The 27,387-nt window shown below is 38.5% G+C and overlaps 1 protein-coding gene across 6 annotated transcripts in view; it reads right to left on the reverse strand.

Moving 5' to 3' along the window:
- Window positions 1-27,387, reverse strand: part of WDR33 (WD repeat domain 33) — a 107,910-nt gene that overhangs the window by 16,235 nt on the left and 64,288 nt on the right. For 5 of the 6 annotated variants that reach the window (XM_047871690.1, XM_047871689.1, XM_047871688.1 and 2 more), the window contains exons 8-15: window positions 5,807-5,933; window positions 3,697-3,851; window positions 3,530-3,608; window positions 2,930-3,040; window positions 2,065-2,159; window positions 1,778-1,864; window positions 1,173-1,312; window positions 422-574 (exon numbers count right to left, since the gene is read on the reverse strand). In XM_047871690.1, coding sequence (XP_047727646.1) covers window positions 422-574; window positions 1,173-1,312; window positions 1,778-1,864; window positions 2,065-2,159; window positions 2,930-3,040; window positions 3,530-3,608; window positions 3,697-3,851; window positions 5,807-5,933 — 947 coding nt within the window. Of the gene's footprint in view, window positions 1-421; window positions 575-1,172; window positions 1,313-1,777; window positions 1,865-2,064; window positions 2,160-2,929; window positions 3,041-3,529; window positions 3,609-3,696; window positions 3,852-5,806; window positions 5,934-22,294; window positions 24,777-27,387 lie in introns of those variants that run through there. The other variant, XM_047871693.1, reaches the window with a different exon arrangement.

Here is a 27,387-nt window from a genome sequence, read left to right on the forward strand (position 1 = left end):
TGTAGCAATAAGAAATGGTGGTGCTGGGTGGGGGGATGGGCAAAATAGGGGAAGAGGTTTAAGAGGTACAAACCTCCAGTTAATAAAATAATTAAGTCACAGAGACAAAACGTACAGCATTGAGAATATAGTCACTAATACTGTAATAATGTTGCATGGTGACAGATGATACACTTATCATGCTGTGCACAGCATAAGGTATAGAACTGTTGAATCACTATGTTGTACACCTGAAACTGTGACATTGTATGTAAACTATGCTTCAATTAGAAAATGAGAAAAACAGAAAGAAATGGTGGCGTTCGTCAGATCCATCTGAGAGTCCCTTCCCCTCTCCTTAACAGCATGTCAATAAATGTCTTTTAAGAAAGATCTACTTTCTTAGATCATCTTGAACCCTCTGCTAAAGAGCATCACACACCTCCAGAAGCTGTGGGTTAGTATACTGTAACGTGGCCATTTCTTGTTCAATTTCCGCTTGTGTTTTCTTTTTCTCTTCCAATTTAATGTCCTCTTTTCTGTCATTCAGTACCTCATTTGGGGCAGGAATTGGAACTTTATTTTGCATCCACGCCTTGGGAAAGAAGAGAATATTAAAATATACCCTAAGTGTGTATATTATAATGAGAGAAGGTGAAAACCATTCTGTAAGGTCATTGGCTCATTCCAACCTGCTGAAAAGAAGCCAGTTCACCTGGTACACTGCCTTTATTTCTAATGCTCCTTCTTAGTGACACAAGAATGGAGTTAGGCAAGCACATTGCCAGGTAGAAATTACTAACTTAATAAAAACTATAAGATCTTATGTGTTATTAAGAATGAAAAGCCTGCCCACATCTTCAAAAGGGCACATGCACTTTGTGTTGCAGAGACAAATAAAGTAGAAGACAGACAGACAACGCAGAGGAGAGTCAACATACTCTCTGTTCCATGCTTCTCTCTTCTCTTTCCTCTGATGACTTGGACAGTAAGTAAGACATAGGTGAGAATCAAAGAGCTACAAGAGTCATGACGAACTCCACACGAATGCAGAGCAGCAGATGGGAACTCTGTCTAAGAATACTCCAAAGAAGTCTGTAGTGCAGAAATACCTTCCACGGATGAAAACATGCAAGAAAGCCTCAGCAGGCAGAACCTCCCGGTGGAGGAGGGGGCTGCTGGTAGTTACTCACCTGCTGGAACTGAGCAGGAATAGGTTTTGCATATGGAACTTTCTTCTGAGGAACTTTTTTCTGATCCTTTTGCATCACCTCCTCCATTCCCCAGTCCAAACCTGGAATTGTCATCTCAATTTCATTTGACTCATCTTTCCCTATAACCATAAAAAGAAGCAGTTAGCCAAGGAAATAAGAGAAGGTGGCTACTTCATCAGTGAACACATTTTTTAGAAGAGACTTTAAATAATATGTAATAGATAATTAGATGACTTTTATCAACATGTCTCAACATAAATCATTTGGGCACTTTCAAAATAATTCAGTATCATGAAGGTAAGAAACAGGTCTCCAGGGGTGCCTGGGTGGCTCAGTCAGTTAAGGGTCCAAATTCTTGGTTTCAGCTCAGGTCATGATCTCACAGTTTGTGAGTTGGAGCTCCACACTGGGCTTTGGGCTGCCAGCTCAGAGCCAGCTTGGAATCCTCTCCCTCTCTCAGACCCTCCCCTGCCTGTGCATGCTCTGTCTCTCAAAACAAATAAATAAACTTAAAAAAAGAAGAAAATAGAAGAGGTCTCCAAAAATTTTATAAAAATAAAACATATAGGTACAATGTCTCTTACCCATCTGCTCCTGTTCCATAGCCAGTTTTAGTTGTTCTGGTATTCCCATTCCTGGAATTACTGCCAGGCTATTAGGTTCAAGGTCATCTACAAATAGAAATACATCTATTGTCAATAGAGATTTTATAAACATAGTAGTCCAATAAAATGAACACTTTATAAAAATGAATTATCACTCACTAAACTGTAAAACTGAAATTAGTTTTATATAATCTTATCCATACCTAATAACACTTTTATAAAAGAATATCAGATTTCAAAGAACAATAAATGTGCAAGGGTCTCACCATATTCTACTCCATCTTCAGACATTCCAGGCAATAGGTTGAGATTATATCGATCTCGCATTTTATCACCTGGTCGGTTTCGGGTCCAAAATTTGCTGTCAAAACAAAACCATTTGGAGGGGCGAGGTGGGGAGCACAGTTTTGGTGTATTTCTGGGCACTTACAAATACCAAGCAGGGTAAACGCAATAAAGTTTTACAACACCTTTCTTCTAAAAATTTAAAATGTTGAATGATTTTTTTTATAAGAAGGCAGAACAAAATTTGAATAACAAAGTCATACTCCATACTCTATCTCCTTATTATTATATACATATTTATAAATCACTATAAAAATGTTGAACTACAGGGGCGCCTGGGTGGCTCAGTCAGCTGAATATCTGACTTCGGCTCAGGTCACAGGTCATGGGTTCGAGCCCCATGTCGGGCTCTGTGCTAACAGCTCAGAGCCTGGAGCCTGCTTCAGATTCTGTGTCTCCCTCTCTCTCTGCCCCTCCCCCTCTCATGCTCTATCTCTCTCTCTCAAAAATAAATAAAGATTAAAAAAAATTCATAAAGGGGTGTCTGGGTGGCTCAGTCTGACTTCAGCTCTAAAGTCATAATCTCACAGTTTGTGGGTTCGAGCCCTGCGTTGGGCTCTGTGCTGACAGCTCAGAGCCTGGAGCCTGCTTTGGATTCTCTGTCTCCTTCTCTGTCTATCCTTCCCCCTCTCATTCTCTCTCTCTCTCTCTCTCAAAATTAAATTTTAAAAAATGTATAAAAAAGAGGTTGGACCACAAATTAATACATCAATAAAAATAAACATATATCTTCTCTGCAGCTCTATAAACACAGTAATTCCTTGTTATTTTTGATATAAAGCTTACCTAGTATGGTCATTTGAACCTGAGCAGAGAATATGTCCAAGAGGATGCCAAGCCAGACTCCAGATCATTCCTTCATGGGCCATCTCCATCCCACCCACTTCCTTCTCTACCCTGTAATAGCACCACAGAAAGAAGTCTTTTCAATAAAATCACGCACGCACACACACACACACACACACACACACACACACACACACACACACGCACACACACACAGACATTTTATTTTACTGTAACACAAAGCTACCAAAGCCTTTTACTTTGAATCTGGTCAGTTCCACATATTTCAGGGGTACTGATTTGTCACCAGTAATATAATCTTTGATTCAAAGAGCACTTCAGAGGGAAAAATGCTTCAAGAATGATTTCACCAATAAGAAACAAAGAAATCTGTTTTATTCTCCTTTAAAGGTTTCCACATCCAAAATGAAGGTGCTAAGTTTTCTATTCCAGGCTGGGTTTACAGAATTGAAAACTGCAGGAAGACTCTGATACAGGACATAAGAATACTCAGAAAAAACCACAAAATACCATGTTCTATACTTTTGGGAGCTCTCTTCATAAAATATACAACTGTTTTACATGGTAAGTATTACATACCCCACATGCCAGAATAACAAAGAGCCATCGGACCCGCCACTGGCAAATAGTCCTTCGTGAACAGGATGCCAGGCCACAGCTGTAAAACAAACGTGGGGGAAGGCAAAGTCGTCAGCATCTCAGCATACTAGTGGTGACAGAATGAGAAGCATGCCACAGCTACCAACCTGTGGCTTCTTTCTTGTGACCTCGGAAGACTTGAAGCTCTTCCTTCAGGTTTCGGATATCAAAAAGTTTGCAGAGGTGGTCACGTGATGCAGTGAGCAGCCAATTGCCATTGAGATTTAATTTCACTTCCATTACTGTGTTTTTATGGGCGTGACTAGAAACAAAGTACCAAGGAAATAATCTGTCAGAATTCAAAACAAGTATGAATCCATACAATGGCCATTTTGCCTCAAGACGGCAAGAGGTCTGTAAAGCATGTAACAGCACAAGACCACAGTTAAAGTACACTTGAAAGAAATAGGTCAATGACAGAAATAACATCCATTATCTAAGCATAGTTTTCATTAACCAACTAAAATAGCAACAGAACTTCAACTGTACAGGGAAGCTGATCTGTGAAGCAGGGAAGCACCTGAACATGTAAATTAATATTCAATAAAGCTCATTAACTTTTCAAAGTTCAGTGAAGCTCCTCTCATTAAGACAAAGCATAAAAGGGGCGCCTGGGTGGCGCAGTTGGTTAAGCGTCCGACTTCAGCCAGGTCACGATCTCGCGGTCCGTGAGTTCGAGCCCCGCGTCAGGCTCTGGGCTGATGGCTCAGAGCCTGGAGCCTGTTTCTGATTCTGTGTCTCCCTCTCTCTCTGCCCCTCCCCCGTTCATGCTCTGTCTCTCTCTGTCCCAAAAATAAATAAACGTTGAAAAAAAAAAAATTAAAAAAAGACAAAGCATAAAAAAGGGGCACAGGCTAGTTTGAGGGTTAATTTGAACTAAAAACACCGCAACAAGTCGAGGCCTGTAAGGAGCACCGCTCACGTTTCCCTCCAGCGGCTGCAGCCACTGCAGTCTGCAGCAAAGAAGCCTTGCTCCAACCCCTCACTCTGGATTTGCCTCCCTTCCCAGTCACAAGGACCAGGATCCAGCTGTTTCATCAAAAACATGTTAGTAACATAGCCATTTAAATAGGAATGTCAACAGATAATTCAAAGACAAAACTTTATTATGAGGCTGCATCAGAAGTAAGCACCTCAGACAAAAAATGAGAATGGATTCAAAACTGGAGGGGAAACTTCCCTCTAAACAGATGTGGTGAGATGGAGAGGGCTGGGGCAGATGTGGCGAGATGGACAGATATGGTGAGATGGGACAGATGTGGTGAGATGGAGAGGGCTGGGGCAGATGTGGCGAGATGGACAGATATGGTGAGATGGGACAGATGTGGTGAGATGGAGAGGGCTGGGGCAGATGTGGCGAGATGGACAGATGTGGCGAGATGGAGAGGGCTGGGGCAGATGTGGTGAGATGGACAGATACGGCGAGATGGAGAGGGCTGGGGCAGATGTGGTGAGATGGACAGATGTGGCAAGATGGAGAGGGCTGGGCAGATGTGGCAAGATGGACAGATGTGGCAAGATGGAGAGGGCTGGGGCAGATGTGGCAAGATGGACAGATGTGGCGAGATGGAGAGGGCTGGGCAGATGTGGCGAGGTGGGCAGATGTGGTGAGATGGAGAGGGCTGGGACAGATGTGGCGAGACAGACAGATGTGGCGAGATGGAGAAGGCTGCAGATGTGAGATGGACAGATGTGGCAAGATGGAGAGGGCTGGGGCAGATGTGGCGAGAAGGTGAGGGCTGGGGCAGATGTGGCGAGATGGACAGATATGGTGAGATGGGACAGATGTGGCGAGATGGAGAGGGCTGGGGCAGATGTGGCGAGGTGGGCAGATGTGGCGAGATGGAAAGGGCTGGGACAGCTGTGGCGAGATGGGCAGATGTGGCGAGATGGAGAGGCCTGGGGTATGTCTAGTAAGTGGCACAACATCAGCTCCATATGGTACCAAACGGTACATCATGAGACATGGCAACCTAGGGTAGCAAGAACCACCTCCTCCTCCCCACCCCCACCCCCAGGATCTCCAAATTACATTTAGATACATACAGCAGAACAGAAACCACACTTAATTAATAAGAAGACTCTAGGTACGAATCCATCTGTTGTCTACCCTAGATTTTCAAGAATACATGGTGGGAAAGAAGGCTCAAAGTTAAGGAATACAGGCAGCCTTGTGCCCCTTTGTTTAGGGACCAAGGTAGGGTTCCTATCACTTACAGTGTTGCAAGACTCTGCCCCGTCTTGGGATCCCAGAACTTGATTGGTTGTTGACTATCTTTACTTCCTGAAACAACTAACCCTTTTGTTGGATGCCAGTCTACACATTTCACATCTGCACCATGCCCTGTGGGAAACAAATTAAGATAAAACCTAATCAGTCACACATTTAAAGCAGAACTCCACTGAATTTAAACCAGAGTAGACAAAACTATTATAAGTTTTGATCCTAGTACTGTCATATTAATCTTTTTGAAAAGACTCTTTGGTCTTTCGAGTTTTGGATACAGCAACCTCTTTCAAGGCCACGATGCACAGGAACTATTCCTCTTCTCCTACAACTAAGCTCATCTTCTTGCCTACCTGCTGGAGGGCCAGTCAAAGCATTTTGGAAGCTGCATCACCCAAGCCCCATATTTAAAACTTTTTATGTTTTTGCAGGACGATCATAATCATTGGGCACGATCCTTGCCGTCCACTCCAGGTTTTCCCACTTCACAATGATCCTTATAGATCAAAAGTCCTAAATTCAGATTCACACACCAGCATTTTCTAGATGTGTCAGTAGGAAAAGTATTCCACTTATTGAAATGAATTGATGAATTTGATTAAATCAAAATGAGAAAAACAATCCCTGCGTCATTCACACACATGCCAGCTACTCTGTTTAGTGCTTACTACAAGCATCACCTCTTGAAATCCTCACAAAATCCTGAGAAAGATATGATCATTACATCTTTTTTATAAGGGAAGTAAAGAAACAGAAGGACTGGAGGGGTTAACTAAGATGTCCTAGTTTCCAAAGCTAGTCAACGAGAACAGGAGCTGGAATGTGAACCTGGTCTACAGGATTCCAGAAATAGTTCTCTCAACCACAGTGCTAGAGCATGAGGTCACTTCATAAGTGGAACACATTAACTGATACTAAAACTCACTAAAGTCAAAATCACAATTTACAGAACTCAAAGAAACTAGTTATGGCTTTTAAAAAGTCAGTGCTATCCAGAAAAAGCCTCAGGAGCAGTTTATACAGCACTACAAAGCAGGTGAAAAGGGAGGTAGAGAGTATTTCAAACAGCTCCCTCTCTAATCAAGACCAAATCCAGCTTCTATGAAGTTTGAGGTGGGAAGGAGAAAGGACATGGGAGAATATCAAGGGAGGGAGGTAGGGAAGAAGGAAGAGATGGTTCCAGAGGAACTAGAAAGTAAATTTGCATCAATTAAGGTGAGTGATTTGGGGCACCCAGGTGGCTCAGTTGGTTGAGCGTCCCACTCTTGATTTTGGCTCAGGTCATGATCTTGCAGTTTGTGAGATGGAGCCCTCTGTTGGGCTTGCGCTGACGGTGCAGAGACCACTTAGGATCCTCTCTGCCCCTCCCCTGCTCGTGCTCTCTCTCTCAAAAGTAAATGAAGAAGGAGGAGGAGAAGGAGAAGGAGGAGGAGCAGAAGGAGAAGGAGGAGAAGAAGAAGGAGAAGGAGAAGGAGAAGGAGGAGAAGAAGGAGAAGGAGAAGGAGGAGGAGGAGGAGGAGGAGGAGGAGGAGGAGGAGGAAGAAGAAGAAGGAGGAGGAGGAGAAAAGAAGGATTTGCATCTCAAATAAGCAGGAACTTTAAAAACAAGACCCCATGCTGGCAAGCATGTAAGAAGATGCCAACTGCCTGGGCAACAGTTTAACAATGTGTACTGAAGCCTGAAAAATGTATGTATCCTACAACCCAATGACCTCATGTCTCAGAATTTATCCTGAGGAAATAATGTATGTACAGAAAGATTTATTTACAAGAATGTTAACTGATAGTTTATTCTGAAATGCCCTCCAGAAACATATTGCAAAATATATTTCAGTATGGCATATGGGCTCAATGGAATATGATGCACCTGTTATAAATGATAATATAGTAATTTAACGATGTAATTACAATGTTCATGATACAATCTCAAAAATACCAGTGTGTGCAGTATTCCTAATGCCACGAATGTAAAAGATAAATTAAGACCATGAGTGTATGCAAACCTATCTAGAGAAAAAATGCAAGAAGTCTAGACACCAAACTGTTACCAGAAATATTATTAGGATGAGTAGAGGTATTAAAGTGATTCTTATTCCTGTGTGTTTTGTTTTTATATTTTCTTTTTGTAATGTTTTGTGCTGTATATATATAGTGAACATATATAATTTTATATATGGGACCCGAAGGTGGAAAAGGGGAAACTTTATTGTTGTTTTGATTTTATTAAGAAAAAGAACTGAGGATGATAAAATTGAATAGAAATACACTTCAGTCCCCCAGCCCCTTGTTTGACCTAAGAAAGTTTAATGTCATTAACAACTAAGATATGGCCAGGAAATTAAAAAAACTTTATGGGCCACTATCACCCAAAATCAAGTTATTATGTATAGATACGTGTGTATTTTAGCCAAATTTGGAAAATACGTTAGAAAACACTTTTAAAATACGATGCACTGTGCAAAAAAAAGTTCATACTCTAAGCAGCCCCCTCTAACCTCGCCTTTTCTGGGATACTTTTGATATTGCCTCCACTTTATATGTTTAGTCTATATAGAATATGTTTAAAGAAGTATATGCAAAAAAAAAAAGAAAAGAAAACCCTATCAGTTCATAAAAAAGAAACAACAAAATATATTTTAGCTGCTTTGATTTTGTTTTCTGAAGTTTTCTACAATGTATTTAAGTAGAATCCAAGCCAAGTGAGGAATCCCATCTATCCTTTTCTGCTAAACAAATTTACCCATATCCAGAAAAATCACTAATAAAAATCCAAGTGATTGGAACTGATTCTTAGATATTATTTTATTGGTCATTGTTCTTAATAATAAAAATACTACTATTAGCAAGCATATACACTTCTTATATGTATGGTATTATTCTTTTTTTTTTTTTTTTTTAAGAGAGTAAGAGCACGGGGGGGGGGGGGGGGTGGCGGTGGACAGAGAGAGACAGAGAGAGACAGTGTCTTAAGCAAGCTCCACGCTCAGCACGGAACCTAATGAGGGGCTCGGTCCTAAAACCCTGGAATTGTGATCTGAGCAAAAAACAAGAGTCAGACGCCTGGCTGAGCCACCCAGGCACATCTGTATGGCACTATTAGTTATTCTAAGCAAAGCATGTATACTAATACTTTACATATGAAAATTACAAATAGGTTGAACAACTTGCCCATGATCACACAGCTGATATATGGCAGAGCAGACATCTTGAATGCAGGGAGCTGGCCCCTAAGCCATAGCTCTTAAATGCCTATTGCCCCATTAGATGTGGAAAGGTTCATCTAAGAGTTACAGGAGGAAAAGAAAACATGTCCCTTTCTATTGGCTTCTATATGCACAAAGACTCACTGAAAGATAGCAGACAGGGAACAGATGGAAAGGCAAGTATCCAAGTCTTTACATTATTTTATTTTTAACTATATGCACATGTCATCTATTTTTTTATTAAACACAAATAAAAGTTACCTAAGAAAATATGTACAAAATAATATGTGCACCATGCTAATAACATTTGTAGCTTAAAAAGACACACACAGAGAGCACACACAAACATTTGCTCAAAAATGTACAAAATGTGTCTGAAAGAAAACACAAGAATCTCATCACATTAATTAATTGCCTCCAAGAGAGGGAACTGAGTAAGGAGACTTCACTGTATATTGTTTGGTACTTTTTAAATACTGAAACACATGAATCATCTATTGAGAAAAAAATCAACTAAAATTTTTAATTTACTAAATAGCAGTAGACTGATTACCTCTGGAAAGTGGATACGAAATGGTTACAAGTAGCATGTATCATTGTTACAATTTTTTCAAATGAAAAGGAGGAAAAATAAATAGCTTAACCCTGGCGCAGAAGCACACTGATCTGCAACCGCTTCCTTCTTCAGTAAAAAAATGTTACTGAATTTCCAATGAAGTGACAAAAATGCTTTCAAATGATAAAATTGTACCCTCTCATGTCAGTGTTGCCACAATTAGATCCAGAACAAGGAGACTAATAGAAATTTATCCTAAGAAAATAATCTAAAGGTTTTTTTTAACTTTTATATTTAAGAGATGGCATTTGAAACCTTGTTGAAAGTAGTGAAAATGTGTGAACAAATTTTAAAAGTGGGATAATTAAGCGAACTGTGTCATGGCCAAAAAAAAAGAACATACAACTATTAAAATAAGGATTCTAGGAACAAAGGAAAATGCTCGTGAAATAAAGTGAATTTTAAACTAGCAACAAAATAACATATGTATAAATGGTGCATATACCACAGGGGTGATTATGAAAATGTTCATGTGTAAGTACAGAAATATGAATAAGCAGCAAATGAAAACTATATTGAGATCACAGAAACAAAGGTGAAGTGTTCATATTTTCTCTGTTACAGTGTGGTTTTAACCATAAATCACATAGGTTAGATTTTTGTGTGTGGGTAACTTTCTGATGTTTTTAAAATGAGAAAAAAAAACCCACCACTGAATGCAAGTTACTTTGCTAGGCAATATTTTTTCTATCAGAGTAACAAAAATTAAATTTGGTGACCCCAGCAATAAGAGAATAATAGGCACCGTCATCCATTACTGGTCAGAAAGTAAACTGGTACAATTTTGTGAGAGGGCATTTGGTCAAATCTATCAAAATGTTATAGCCTTGAGAATGCAAGCTGGTACAGCCACTCTGGAAAACAGTATGGAACTGTTTCAAAAAACTAAAAATAGAATTACCCTATGACCCAGCAATTGCACTACTAGGCATTTATCCAAGGGATACAGGTGTGCTGTTTTAAAGGGACACATGCACCCCAATGTTTACAGCAGCACTATCAACAATAGCCAAAGCATGCAAAGAGCCCAAATGTCCATTGATTGATGAATGGATAAAGAAAATGTGGTATATATATACAATGGAATATTACTCGTCAATCAAAAAGAATGAAATCTTGCCATTTGCAACTACATGCTTGGAACTATTATGCTAAGTGAAATTAGTCAGAAAAAGACAAAAATCATATGACTTCACTCATATGAGGACTTTAAGAGACAAAACAGATGAACATAAGGGAAGGGAAACAAAAATAATATAAAAACAGGGAGGGGGACAAAACAGAAGAGACTCATAAATATGGAGAACAAACTGAGGGTTACGGGAGGGGTTGTGGGAGGGGGGATGAACTAAATGGGTAAGGGGCACTAAGGAATCTACTTCCGAAATCATTGTTGCACTATATGTTAATTTGGATATAAATTTAAAAAAATAAAAAATTTAATTTAAAAAAATGTTATAGCCTTAATTCTCCTAGAAATTTACCTGTGTCTGTAGTTGTAAAATCACACCAAAATTTTACAAACATATTTATTGTTCCTTGTTTGATTCGCAAGACTGGAAACAACCCAAACATCAATCAATGAGGGGTTACTTAGGAAAATTAAGGTAAATCCATGTAACTGAAAACAGTACAGCTGTTAAACTGAGGCAAGATGAGGGAACTTTTTGGGGGTGAAGGAAATGTTCTGTATCTTGATTATGGTGGTGGTTACAACAATGAAGCAAAGGAAAGGAACATTTTGAAGGGACTGAAATGTTACATATCTTCATTATGGTATATGTCAAAATTCATAGAACTGAATACCTAGCAAGGGTGAATGTTACCATGTGTAATTTAGACCTCAATAAGCCTGACTTTTAAAAAAATATAAGCAGAAAAGCAAGGTGTAATTTCATCCAATTTGTACAAAAGAAAACGTAGCTGATAATAGTTTTTTAGGGAAAAGAAATGCTATGGGAATAAGTAGGCATTTACTCTGGTACTGCCTGACGTTTTTACCATGTTCTTTTATTACTTTACTTAATGGCAACTGCCTTTGGTCTCCTTCTATTCAAATCTTAAGAAATACTGATACTAATTAGTGCCTTTGTCTGTCAATACAGAACTAACCAGTGCTTGCAGTCCCAGGAAGATGTGCTTCAGAACCTCAGTGGGGATGCACTTTTTCGGATAGCTCTCAGACTCAGTATGAATGAATTAAGTTGTATATTTCAGGTTTTGTGAGCTGGGTGCTATATACAGAAGCTTAATTTTATATAAATTATTCTCTCACAGAAAAATGATTGAAGCCCAAACACACAGCTTACCAACTGTAACCATTAAACCAAAAGAATGTCTCTAGACTAATTTTTATCATTTGAAAGGTCCAGAATTTCAGGATAGAACCATTCAAAATTCTTTGTGATCCCCAAATATGGAAACTTCAAGAACGTAATTAGTATTTGCAATGCTGAAGCAATTAACACAGATGGAATTGAAAATTTATTCAAGTGATAACCGTTTTTACAACCCAGTGACCTAGATATTTTAGAGCTAACATCTTGCTAATGGCTCAAGACCTAGGACTAAAAACTTCTTGCCAATGGAAGACCAAGCAATTTTTGAAGTGGCCCTTAATTGTAACTTTTCAGAATCAAGCCTGAAAATATGAAGATAAAATTCAACATCAAACCCGCTCCAGGTACTACAAAGCCTAACACAGGGGTGTAGCCTTGCAGGGATCTGACAGGAGTCTACAGGTAGACTGTGGTAAACACATATAGTCTTCCATAGGAGAAGAGCTTTAAAGAGCCAGCAACATAGGTGCATGGTTACCAAGTAAAGATTCCAGGATCCCTGGGAAAGGTCACAGTACCTCTACCCACACTTGCCTGCAATTAGAAAGGGAGGATAGGCTAGAAGAAAGATTAATATTCAAAGTTGGAGCTGCAATTGCTAAATTCTAAAACTAAGAGATTCCAGTTGCAAATCATTACATAAAGAACAAGACTGTCATAATAAATCTATGTGTGGAATCCCTTAAATACTTACAGATACTTAAGAATTTAACCTGCACTGTCCAATACAGTAAAACTTATCAGCCACACGTGGCTACTTAAATTTGTGTTAATCAAAGTAAAAATTTAGGTTCTTCAGTCACACTAGTGACTTTTCAAGTGCTTGACAGCCACATGGAACTATTGGCTAGCATACTGGACAATACAGACATGGAATAGTTCCATCATCACAAAAATTCCTATTGGACAACACAGGTATAGACTGTAATTAGCCATTTTAAAGAAAGTTCTTCCTTAAGTTCCCATAATGGTATCATTTTTATTCACTGTTACATAATGAACAACAAAAGAAGTATCTTCAATTGATACTAGAGCCAGGGAAGACCTGCAAAGTTATCCAGTGCTGAAATTGTTACATTAAGATAAAGCTGAGGCCTAAAAGGGGTAAGCCAGTGCCCAGAGGTGGCCTGGATTTCCTTACCATTCCTATCTTCCCTTCACCTTACTATATAGAACATCCAAATGAAGTGGCAAAATACAGCTGACCCTTGAACAGGGGATTGAACTGCACAGGTCCACTTACATGCACATGTTTTTTTGATAAATACAGCACTGTACTGTAAATGTATTTTCTATTCCTTATGATTTTCTTGGTAACATTTTTTTCCTCTAGCTTACTTTATTCTAAGAATACAACAGGGGCGCCTGGGTGGCGCAGTCGGTTAAGCGTCCGACTTCAGCCAGGTCACGATCTCGTGGTCCGTGAGTTCGAGCCCCACGTCAGCCTCTGGGCTGATGGCTCAGAGCCTGGAGCCTGTTTCCAATTCTGTGTCTCCCTCTCTCTCTGCCCCTCCCCTGTTCATGCTCTGTCTCTCTCTGTCCCAAAAATAAATAAAAACGTTGAAAAAAAAATTTTTTTTTAAAATACATATGATACATATGACGTACAAAATATGTATTTATCAACTGTTTATGTTATCAGTAAGGCTTTCCCATCGACAGTAGGTTATGAGCAGCTAAATTATTTTTAGGGAATCAAAAGTTACACATGGAGTTTGCAGCGGAGGGATCCAGGTCCCTAACCCCTGCATTGGACAAGGGTCAAAAAGGTTCCTCTTGTTTCACCATCAGTCACATGTAACTGAGGAGACTGCAGTAGACCAACTTCTGTACACCTTTCCATGTCTCAGAATGACAGAAGAACAGAATCGAAGGGTAAAATTTAAAAATAAATACATAAATGAGAATTGCTTCTTTTAACTACCTGAGAAGTAATCAGATGGATTCTGGAGACCAGGGAGTCTTATTAAGAATAAAGGGATGTGGGGGACAGGGGGAAGAAAAGAAAAAGAAAGGAACGTGGCAACCATGACCTAACTCCACCCAAAGAAATTATAAACTAACTTAACAATACTAGGTTACCTTTAGAGATTAAGCTTTGGGAGGAACGAATTCTGCATCATTTCTTAGCTAGCTAACACTCTCTTCCAGTCCTAGCTAAATGAACAGTGACAGAATTAGCATCTTTTAGGAGATAGGTGGTACTGCTTTGTGGATGAACTGGAGTCTGACACACCACACTTGTTTAACTTACTTCTTCAAAATAATTATTTGCAAAAAATAGCCATAAGTTGTACACCAGAATTTATGCCAAATAGGAAGAAAACAACAATTTTACTTATTACACGTGATCATTCCTTCACACGCTCATTTGTGTGCTTTCCCTTGCTCATTAATTCAAAATAAGTGTGCACAATAGCAACATTTATTGGGCTCCTACTTTGGATGCTCAATCTCTAAAATATGTATGTGATCACCAAACAAAATGAGGACTGAACACTGGGGAAATATTTGTAGAATCATATAATCCAGGTACAGTAACTTTCAACAAAGTTAATACTTAGAATAAAATGCCGAATAAAGACTGAAATCAAGCTAACAAAAACTAATGGTTCTTAAGAGACTTTTCTCCACAAATGAAAACAGAAAAATCTCTTTTAAAAAAAAAAGTTATATAACTTGCCTAAAATAGCAAGATGCAGAATGCAAAACAATTTTTCCTAATTTGATGTGTTTTTCTTAGGACAGATCCTAGAAATAAAATGCAGAGACTTCTTAATAAAACCTAAAACTCTAAGAATAACAGGACAGATGGTTTAGTCATTAGATATTTGAAGAACAGTCCCAGATGTACTTTTGTAGAAAGTGGAGGCTTTTCTGTTTATTTCCTATCTCAGAACCATAACATGTAGTTCAGTGACAGAAGCCAGTAGGGGAATGAGGTCTGTTTGTGGACTCTTCCTTTAGAAGAGGAGGTTCCCTGGCTTCTGTGATATTGTATGTAAACTGTGTGCCTCTGTGTATTCAAGAACCTCATCTCTCCTCCACAGCCTCACCAGATCCTAAGGCATCTGTCATCCCACACAGGTAAATAGTCCTGCCTTAAGACAATGCATATGACCCCAAGGCTCGGTGAACAGTCTGAAAACCAGTATTTTTATTTGAAGGTCAAATATAGTGTCCATTTTCCCATTTTATTTTTCCTGGATCAGGCCAGTATATGAACAAATCTTAAGAAAAATTTCTTTTACACATAACTTACAAAAAGCACCAAGATTTTCTAATACAGGAAGAAAAAAAGCAAACAAAGAATTCAAGTACCATCTCATACATTAACAGTTGAAGAACTGTTATTCAAGAAAATGTGTCAAACAATAACAACAAACTCCATCTACTTCCAGCCACAGGAACATAAATGTGACAGATCAGTTTAAAGCAAAGGGTATTTGTTGCCAAGGTCCACAGCCAGACATTTTAGTATTCATTAGATTAGCGAACTCCATTAAAAAATTAAACATCATAAATAACTTGTACGCTGGCCAATAAATAGGCAATTTATTAACATTTTACCTCCCTTTTTTTGCAAAATGATTTTAAAGCCAATCCAACTGTCAATGTCAACTGAAAGTGATACTATTAGTATTTCCGTCATCTAAATCTAGAAAGTGACATTAGTAAAAACTGATAGAATTAAATGGAAAGTCAATCATGGAAACATTATACCTCTAGGCAGTGTTTTCAAGGAGTATGCTCCAAGCAACAACAGAGCACAAAATCTTGGATGAAGGGGTTCTGTGGTCAAAGAGTCAGGCAATGTTGAATTTTAAAAATTAAGTTTTTTTTTTTCCATGTCTGAGAGTTGCTTTCAATATAGATTACAAATCTGCAGGTGAGAATCTGACCATGGGTTTTTTTTTTTCCCCCCTCAAACCACTCACGAGTCTCCCAGAAGATGAATGTGGGAAATTATGAAATGCTAGCTTATTATATTGTGTGCAGTGATGAACTCAAATTCAGGACCGCAGACACCTCTGAGGGAAGAGGGGAAGGGCACTGGGGAAGGGCGTGTAAAGGGATTTTCACCACGTCTGTAATGTGCTCTTCTTTTAAAAAATTCAGAAATAAGCATGGCAAAATGGAAGGATTTGACACAGCTGAGTGTTAACACAAAAGTGTTTATCAGGTTGTAAAAAACTGAAATGTATGGTGTCAGAAGAGTATCCAGTATACAGGCATAAAAAGTCAAATGCAACAAGGGGGTAAGATACATCATAAATTTGCCAATCTCCTACTTAAGTCACACATTTAATTTGCATATGCAAGTAAAATGGTTTCTATTTATCTGTACCATGTATTTACATGAAGACTGACCTAAAAGAAATTGTCAGGTAGGTTAAAAACTGAAATTAAGCATACATGTCATAAGATTAATGCCAGGTAGCTACTTTTGGCATCAAAGTGAAATGTTTTATGAATATATGACATATAAATAATTTCTGAGCCCAATAAAAACATATACAGGTGTAAGTTTGCTAAAACTTACATGTCAGACTGCTACTGAACTTACACAATAATGTGGGGGAAGGGTGTAACAGAGGAAAAGCACAGCTTCCCTGAGTCAATTTAAAAGACTGTATTTAGAAAAATCTTGTGGATTATGTAAGGGAGAAAACAATTAAGAGATGATTGATACAACAGGAAACTCTACACTTTCCCCCCAAAACACTGCCTGATAGTGTAAAGAATGAGTGTCAACACTCTATATTCTTCAGTTCAAAAAGCAGGAACATTGCATCATGTTTTCTGCCAACCAGCAAACTCTTTGTTAGTTTTTCTTCTTTTAAAATATTCAAAAAAAATAAAATTACAAGGCTATTTTGGACAATATTCATCAAAGAAGCCTAAAGGGAAAGAATGCAACCAAATATTCTTTCAATCTCATTGCTATTTTACTGTCCCAAATATTAACAACCAGTATCACAAAGCACAGGAGCCATTAGTCTGAGATGGGAGCTATCTGGTGTCCCATACACATGGCAGAAACCAGCTACAAAGTCCTTTATAAGAAAGTGTGCACTGGTATGTGTGTGTGTGTGTGTGTGTGTGTGTGTAAGATCAGAAGTTCTCTAGCAAACATTTCTGCACACATTCATAATTCAGTATTAATATACAGATGATGTAATAGTCTTAAAGAATCACAAAAAGAAGCATATAGTCACCACTTGAAAAACTAGAAAAGAAAGTATAAAAACCAAAAAAAAAAAAATCTTGGAAAGAATGATGGGAAGGCCTGGCAATACCAAGACTCCCAAGACTCCCAGAAAGAGTAGCACCTATGGTGTACCACATTAACAACAGAGTCATGAGCACCAGTAGACAGACACCTTGGCCAAAAGTGAAAAGAAGCCATGCCTGAAACCCCTAATAAAGAAGAAAAGGCAGAATCACAAAAGGAAAACAAGAGTAATTTTAAATTATACTTTAAGGCATTTTTTGGGAAAGCTTTCCTTCTGAAAAAAAGATTTAAAAAGTAAACTGATTCATCACCCTCATTGGCCAGATTAAGGTCACTGTTTTTTAAAGTTGGAGGTTTAGGTACACAAAAGCAATAAGGAATCCTGACCAAACTAGAAGTAATTAATTAACCCCATGATAATCATAGTTATGCCCAACATCAACTGTACTGTGAATCTCTTGAGTTTTGCCAGTATCTACTTGTGTATATTTGCACATTTTTGGCTCCCTATAAACCCTTTTCATCTACCACTAAGGAAGGTAACAATGGCAAACTTGAAAGAAATTTACCTGTATCAGAACAAGGTTACACAAACCCCTAAGTAACTGCTGGAGGCAGGTGTCTACCACATGATTCCCAGCCGACTGTAATTTCAAGCTATTATTACTAAGAACTTTTTCTATAAATACGTAATCCGAGATGGCATCAACACTCCAACTGGCTCTTGACTATTATCTCCCTTTCTGTTTCAAAGCAGAAATAAGAAAACAAAACCTCAGCTGGGAGCTGGTGATATTACTTAGCTTCCATCATAGTATAAGCAATCAAATAAATATGAGTCCACAATGACATAAATAACTGAATAAACAAATAAGAGTGGGGAGAAGAGTTGAATCTCTTGTGCATGAAAATTCCACATAACTTATGTAGCTACTGGACCCTCAAGGACATGAAGTGGAACTTCCCACACCTTAACTGTGGGCTGTGCTTCATGACTCTGCCTTCCAAAGAGCACAGCAGGGGAAGGCAGAGAAAGAGTAGCCTTACACTGGACAATTCTGACAAACACTGCCTCAACCTCGTGATCAAGGTCATCAGGTCATGTTGTTAGTGTACATCCTTGCTCTGAGGTAATGAAAAGGGCACTTGACCTCTGTGATGTTCCCCTCAAATCCCATAAAACCACAACCAATCATGAGAAAAATATCAGATAAATCCCAATTGAGGGACATTCTACAAAGTACCATAAAATTTTCTCCTAAGTCATGATCTCATGGTTCACGGGATTGAGCCCTGCATCACGCTCTGCACTAACAGTGCAGAACCTGCTTGAGTTTCTCTCTCATCTCTCTCTGCCCCTCCTCTCTCTCAAAATAAATAAACATTAAAAAAATTTGTTTTTAAAGACAGAGTAAAACTTCTCATCAAAACACTAGCTCCAAGAAGACTGGAACAAGATCTTGACAGTGCTAAAGTTGGGGATGCGGGGGTGGAGGGAGACTCTGAATCTAGAATTCACTACCCAGTGATTGCCTCTTTTAAAGGTAAACATGAAATGAAGACATACAATAATTTTTTTTAATTTCTCCCACAGATCTAAGAAAAAAATATTTACCATTCTAGAAATGTGGAAACCAAGTAATACTTAGTAGGAAATGTGAAAATCCAAACTGCTTTAAGTTAAACTTAATATATTATAAAGAATACCAGCATTTCCTTGAGGTGATTAAAATCTGCCATCTTCTTGTATTTTACTGAATGAATAATGAAAAGCTGAGAGAGCAAAAAATACATCCATGCACATTGTATTAAAAATCAAAATTGTTTTCTTAGGGAAAAGAGATCAATGGTTAATTCTGCCCTCCTCTCTGAGCAGCATCAACACAGAATCACAAAAATTCTCATTTCCACATAGTCTACTAGACTTCCCTCCATAGGAAGAAAAGATGAAATTAGCTTTGTCCAGTAGGAGCACAGGTACAGTGCCAAAACAGTATTATTTGAAAGCAAAGAAAGGATATATTAAATATACTTTAATTCATATTGGTACATTGTTTAGTGCTCATACATTATACAGCAGTTACTGGTAAAAAATATGGAGTAGGGACACCTGGGTGGCTCAGTCAGTTGAGCATCCGACTCTTGATTTTGGCTCAGGTCATGATCTCCCACTTCGTGGGATCGAGCCCTACCTCTGCACTGACAGCACAGAGCCTGCCTAGGATTACCACTCTCTCTCTGTCCCTCTCTTAAAATAAATAAACATTTTTTTAAAAACCTGCAGTAAACCTGACCTGTTCAAACATCAGATGTCACCAGTTACAGCCTTGTGTAATTTACTTAACCCTTGCTAAGCCTTAATATTTTTAAGTGTTAATACTCAATTATTGGGTTGTTTCAGGAATTAAATGAGAGCTATATAAATAACTTATCATCATGCCTGGCACACATTTTGAACAGTCAACAAATGCTCTTATTTTGATTCAATCTCTGCCCTGAAAAATTCCACCATGAGGACAGATATTTCCAGAGTCAGTTATCCAGCAAGAGCTCTTCCTACTATGAACAGAATACAGGAAAGCAGAAAATGGCTCGATTTAAAACTACTTCCACAAAGTAAGACTTAAGATTTAGCTAAATTTCAGTTTTCAAATGACCTCTGAGAAAAGAACATTGAGCTCCAATGACCAACATCCAAACCAAGTTTTAGACTTGATCTCATGCCGTGTCTCTCTCAGAACTGGAAAATCGAAAACGGGGGCCGTCATTGCCTGAATGACTTTGACTATGTTCTAAGTAACTAAGAAAGACAGATAATACTTTTGCTATAACTACGGATTCCACTAGACTAAGATAATGCAGTCTCCAACACAGAGACTTACTTTTATACGTATGGAGGAGATGTTTGACGATTCTCTGCAGTTTCTCTTTTTTAAAGAATATTAACTCCTTTCTAGGGAGAAAGAAACCTACAGGAAAAATACCAGGTTTAACTCAAGTGTCTTTCAGTCATTTTACTCGATCACTTACCTCTAAATCCCCCACTGCCATGTATTATCTTAAGCTTCAAATACATGATTAAAAATTTAAATACATACTATTTTTTAAGATATAGAGAAATGATATAAGTAGGAAAAAATGCCAGGAGGGAAGTAATGGAAATTGCTTTATTTCTATTTATTTTATTTCTAAAGGTCACTGATGTGAAAAAGAAATTATGTCTTAAAATAAATCATGATTTTAGTACTAAATGAAATGGTATATACAAGCCCCTCCTTTACTTTCAAAGGTTTACAGTGGAGGCACTTATTTCCCAAGACCACTAATTTTATTAAAATATCAAAAAACTTCAAGCCAAGTGTGAGCATTCTCAAAAAATAAGTGGGCTTATTACTGAAGAATAAACCAGAGCAGAAACAAACCAAACCCTAAATACATAGCAGACTGTTAGAGGCCTTTAAGAGACTTGGGGGCACCTGGCTGTCTCAGCTGGAAGAGCATGTGACTCTTGATCTTGGAGTCGTGAGTTGAAGCCCCACACTGGGTGTAGAGATTACTAAAAAATAAACAATAAAAGACTCTAGGCTCCAAGACAGTTCAATGACAAAGGCTGTGATGTTGTAGTGAGGATAATTACAGAAGCTTCCATAAAGTGACTTGTCCAGGCCCCTGGTGACCTCTCATTTATACAGAACAGCCACCTTCAGTTAAAGTCAGACAACAGCTTTCTAAACAAAGCAGAAGTTAAGTCTTGGGAGAAACCCAAGAACAGGATTTAAGACTGGAGGAGAAAGCAGCACATAGCTTGAGGCAATGCCGTACTATGACCCCGAAGCAAGGACAGAAGGGAAGGAAGAGGAAGAGTGAATGGGGAAAGAGGAGACAAGAGAGGGAAGGAGGATGAGGAGGAGGGAGAAGGGAGAAGAGGCATTCTATCTGAGAGTGAAGTCAACCAAGCATTTCACCTCGTAACACAATCCACTTAACCGTGGCTTGTGGCAGACGCTGCTCACTCCATGCCTGTCCTTCCCACCATCACCACCCCCACCCCCACCATGCACACACAGTCAACAGTGAGAGCTGGCATCCAGGGGAGGAGACTCTGGGGTAAGTGGACTTATTTAATGGTAAAAGAAACGAAAGACAGCTACTTATGCTAACCAATACACATCTTCATTCAAATATTTAACCAACCAAGGATCACTGAACATCTGAGAAAAGTCAAACAGGAAGAAAGAGAAAGACCAGGAAAAAAGAAAGATTAAGTTACCCCAGGGAAAACAAACAGGAACAAGACCAAGGCAAACCAAACCAAATAAGCTGATTGCTATGCTAAAAACTTAAAGGGGTATATTCATTTAAAACAAACAAAAAAAGCAGGTCACTATAAAAAACAAAAATACCAGGGAACCACTAGGAGCTTGGAAATTACACACAGTGGTAAAATTAAAATTTCATCAGAAGGGCTACAGAACAGACTGGGCATGACTAAAGATAATATTCTGGAAGATAAAAACAGAAGAAATCTCCCAATTCTTAAGAGGAAAGGAGAGAAACAAAATATGAAAGGAACAGTTAATACAAGGCAGATAGCTCCAAGAGCCCCAACATTAATACATTAAAAGTTCTACAAGAGATAACAGAAAATGATAATCAAAGAAAGAAGAAAAACTCTTTGAAAGAAAGATTTGAAATTGTAGATCAAAGTGAGCCAAAAAAGATAAAAGTTTAAAATGCTAGGGGCTGGGGCACCTAAGTGGCTCAGTCGGTTAAACGACCAACTCTTGATTTTGGCTCAAGTCATGACCTCACAGTGCATTGAGTTCAAGTCCCAAGTTGGGCTTTGAGCTGACAGCTTGGAGCCTGCTTGAGATTCTCTCTATCCCTCTCTCTCTCTCTCTCTCTCTCTCTGCCCCTCCTCTCTCTCTCTCTCTTAAAAATAAACACTTTTTAAAATTTTTAAATAAAATAAAATATATGGGGAGCCTGAGTGGCTCAGTCAGTTAAGCATCCATCTCTTGATTCTGGCTCAGGTAATGATCTCAGGATCATGAGTAAAAGCCCCACAGTGGACTCCATGCTGAGTGTGAAGCCTGCTTAAGAGTCTCTCTCTCCTTCTACCATTCAAGCTTTCTAAAAAAATAAATAAAAAATAAAATACTTACACCTTAGTGTGGGTACAGTAAGAAAAGAAGTTGACAGAGAAAGAGCAATCATTTCAAGAACATTCAGAAAGGAAATCTAGGTTATATGCATAATAATGAGAATCAGAATAACATCTGAAATTGATAGATAATAGAGGCCTTCAAAATTCTGAGGTGTATTCTAGAAGCAAGAATTCACAACCCAAACTATGAGTCAAATATGATGGCAAATTATACACCTCTCCAGGCACTAAGAATTTTGAAATTTATCTCCCAAACACTGTCTCCAGAAAAAAAATTTTTTTTTCTGATGTAATGTCAATTAAACTGAGAAAAAATGAGTGGACTTAACAAAGGAAGCCAAAGAAATCCCAGTATGACTGCAGTCACTGGCCCAGAAGACAGTTCAAATCAAAGCAGGAAGTCAGAGAGCCAGCTAAAGAATGTCTTCAAAAATAAAAACAGGCAGCTTTCTGCCTCCAGGTCCTGTCCCCATGCTTTAATAAAATCACTTTTTTTTTGCACTAAAACAAACAAATAAACAAACAAACCAAAATTCATGTACTGTCACTGCAAAACTAAAAGAATTTTTAAATGCTTTTGGTGATATTACAAACAAAAAAACGAGGAAGTAGTTAGAAATTGCAAGAAAAACTAACGCAAACTAAAATCCTTGGCAGTGTCTAAAAGTAAAGGGAGGAGAGAAAGTAGAAAGACACCGAGGGGCATGTGTTTCCTCATGTAACATAAGGTGAGTGAGTCAAAGGAGGTTGCTTAAAGTTGGTGGCCCGAAAAACTAATGAACTAATAAGCACATAGAAAGCTATCAGAAACCATCAAAACAACTACAATTTGTAATGATAAAACCCAGGAGGCAGAAGGCAGTTGGTGGTGTAAGTACATGAAACTCTTCATCTTTCATGACAGGAAGTAAAGAGACACCATATCAGACAGATATACCAAGAAATATATTATTTTAAATTCTGATGGTAACCACAGGAATAAAAACAAATTGGCTTAAAATTTTTATCTCTGGGGAGTCGTAATGGATTGGCAGACTTTTATGTTTCAAATTCCATCCTGCTATGATGTTGGAGAAAAGACTTTACCATGTGAGCAGATTGTAACTTTTAAAAATAAGATTGCATTCTTAAATGGTGGGAAAATCCTAAAATGTTAACCCTGTCATCTTTAGTTTTTGGCTAGACCACAACAACATTCTTAAACTTTATCATTAAGGACTCCAGGACTGTGAGGACAACTAAGAAGTATCTCCCAAAAGCTTAAATGTTCATAGTCTTTGATCCATCAGGTTCACGGTTAGCTGTCTATCCTAAAGGAAAACTTACATGAGTGGGAACAAATAAAAAGGTACAAGAAAGCTTAGTGTACAACTCTAAACCTCTTGCAAATCCTAAACGTCTGTCAATGAGAATGGTTATGTAAGTTATGGTAGATACATGCTATGGAATGTTACAGTTACCTAAAAAGACTGAGGTAGTAATGACACGGAAACATGACCGTGATATATTGTAGTGGGAGAAAAGCAAACAGCAGAATATATATGTGGTATAATCCCATTTCATGTAGTTTTTTTAATGTATACCTTTTTGTATATGCGTAAGAACTGTGGAAACATACACACCAAACTATTAACAGAATAGTGATGAACTCTGGACATGAGACTGAAAAAGGGGAGAGACAAAGTTTTCACTTCTAATTGTGTGAACTTTTTATGAATGTTTATTACCTTTGTAAAGGCAGAAAACCTCAAGAAGATAACTTCCACATTAATCCCACCCAGTTCTTTCCTTACCTTTCCACCCCTCCACTCCCCCAACACTGTTGCACCACAGATCTCAGCCTTCCATCTGGCACATGGTGGGGATGTGTGAATCCAGACCTTACAATACTCTCCGAATCTTACTTCCGTGCGATACACAGAAAATACTTGCTGCCATGCATGACTGATGAAAACAATGCATCTTAATGTTGCATTTAGTCTTCGGCTTGGTTGGCTGCGCTATGGCATTGCTAATAAAGCCAAAGTTACAAGTGATATCCCCACATCAGCCAAAACTGTTATCCAGTCTGCTTTCATACTCATCGGTCATCTTCCTGGTGACAGTACAAGGTGTGGAAAGAGCAAAGTAAATCCATTTTAACTAGTGGGAACAAACGGACAGTGGGCTTCAGTCTCATGGTTGTATTCTGAAGAACACACATGCACATTTGTGTGACCAGTTTACACATTTCTTTGCCAGTCGACTGTACAGAGTCACTGAGTTGTGTCATGTTGCCCAGAGAGCGCTGGTCAGCTGAGTATCTGCAGCAACACTGCCTGTCTGTGCTCTGTGGGAATAGTGTGATGCTGGGGTATGTGGGACCACGAAGTTCTCAGTTTCTGTTCTTTAATTCCCGTCTTCAGTCATCACAGTGAACAAAAAAATCAAAGTAATATGACAGAGTGAAGGCTACACAACCTTCACTGTGCTTGAAGTATCATTTTTCTTTCATTACTCATTTTTAGAGAAGGCAACAGTAAGAGGAGAAAATCAAGACTGACGGATAATAGAATATATGTGGACTTACAAAGGGAACACAGTGCTAGTTATATAAATATCTCTAACGATGGAGTATTGGATTCTGATCTAAACTTAAAATGTCTATTAAAGGGGCGCCTGGGTGGCTCAGTCGGTTGAGCATCCAATGTCGGCTCAGGTCATATCTCAGGGCTCATGGGTTTGAGCCCCGTGTCGGGCTCTGTGCGGACAGCTCAGAGCCTGGGGCCTGCTTTGGATTCTGTGTCTCCCTCTCTCTCTCTACCCTCCTCCGCTCATGCTCTGTCTCTCTCTGTCTCAAAAATAAAAAAACATTAGAAAAAAATTTTTTTTTCAATGTCTATTAAAAATGCCCAAATAAACAACTCACACAACAAAAACGTATCATGCTTTTGGCCCTTATATTTTTTTCAGGATACTGTAAACCTAGTAAAAAGTAGCAACGGAAAAGGGGCACCTGGGTGGCTCAGTCGGTTATACATCTGACTTCAGCTCAGGTCATGATTTCACAGTTTGTGAGCTGGAGCCCTGCATCGGGCTCTCCGCTCTCAGCGCAGAGCCCACTTTAGATCCTCTGTCTCCCTTTCTCTCTGCCTCTCCCCTGCTCATGCCCTCTCTCTCAAAAAAAAAAAAAAAAAAAAATTTTTTTTTAAGTAGCAATGAAAAGAAAATTCTGCTACAAATCTGTAAGACAACTCAGTATATCTTATGTTCACCAACTATCAACTGACCTAACTAGAACTCAAAAAGAAAAAAGCTAGGAGTTATCAAGAAGACTCCAATCATTATCTGTTCAAAAAGCAAACAGGCAAGCAACAGACCAAAGGAAAAGCACAGAATCTGGGGGACAGTGCCTGGGGAATAATGGAAGTACACTACCGCCTTAAGGGAATATGGTGGTTCTGAGATAACAGTGGAAGTAAAGTATGAGGACTTACATAAATAAAGTTTTAAAAAATAAGTCATAGTTCCATTTCAATGTTATTTATTTAAATGTGGCTTACAATACAATTAATTTGATTGATGACACTTCTAATCCTAAGAACCCTTACTGAAAATAGGATAACCACATATAATATCCCATCCCAAATCCCAACTCTTGATCTAGTCATCTCCTTTTAAATAAATCCTTCATAATGTCTTTCCTAATGAGCTCTAAAATCCTCTTAAATCAAATTCACTGAAATATGTGACTTTCTTTACACTATCTTTCTTTGCACATAAGTGATGTAAGCAACACACATTTACTGCATGCCTGCCACGTGAGAAGGGGATCTTCTGTGTGCTTCTCCGACTCTCACAACCACCCTGTGAGGTAGGTATCATTAGCCCCACGTGACAGAGGAGGAAACACAAACTCAGGTGGACTTGCCCAGTGGCAGAGCTGGGACTCAAAGCCAGAACTACGGACTCTCAGATGACTTATGACTGCCCCCAGGGAAAAACTATACTGTACCTAGAATTCTGGCGCAGCTGGAGAAGAGGCTCGATAATTTTAAGTTCCTTTTTCCTCATCACTTAAGCATTGTAAACAGCAATTACACTATGTTCTCCTACCATTAAGTTATTTTTTTAATTTGGAGGGTATCTTTTATTTATTCGTTTATTTTTTAAGTTATCTCTACACCCAGCATGGGACTCAAATTCGTGACCCCAAGATCAAAAGTCGCATGCTCTACTGACTGAGCCTGCCAGGCACCCCTCTTATCATTAAGTTTTGAATGTTAACAACGCACAAAATAAAATTTACCCCTCCCATTTTACAGGGAAAAAATAACATACTACAAATAGACTTACAGTCATCATTAATTAGGAAAAGACATAGCAAACTGTACTATTATTCCACATCAATCCATCTGGTAGATGGATACTTACAAAGACATAAATGTAAATCCACTGGTTGTAATAAATCATAGAAGAGTAAATCCTGTGGGGATCATTAAAGTGGGTTGCTGCCCAGACAGATTTAGTTTCAAAACACAAAACCTGATCCAGAAACTTTAACCAAGAGAATGTACCACAAACCTACATGCCTAAATTATATGAAGACATGTCCTGGCATCAACACATAATTTAGACACTGATAAAAATGGTTATGTAATAGTTCCCTGCTAATCTTAAAATTGTGGTAACTCTAGGATCCCTTTTCCTATGCAAAAATACGTACTGTAGTTGGCAAATAAAATCTAAATGATAGTTCATTTTAGGGTGTTTAAAACTTAAAACACACACATTTTTCTGCGTGGAATGGTCTTTAGGTCTGAAACGTTATCGCCCTTAGTTGGGTCCAAAGCAACCACATTCTAATGCTACTACTGCTCTATCAAAAGCACCAAGATGTAAAAAGTTTTGCAATCTAAATACTTTCTTAAAGGTTTCTGAGAATCTCATGAATATTCAAAGCTATCATAAAGCTATGAAGAGTTCAATGACCGAACATTATATTCTTTGTTGCCACAGGAAAATTCCACA

The sequence above is a fragment of the Prionailurus viverrinus genome, chromosome C1 (assembly GCF_022837055.1).
Source record: "Prionailurus viverrinus isolate Anna chromosome C1, UM_Priviv_1.0, whole genome shotgun sequence".
Lineage (NCBI taxonomy): Eukaryota > Metazoa > Chordata > Mammalia > Carnivora > Felidae > Prionailurus > Prionailurus viverrinus.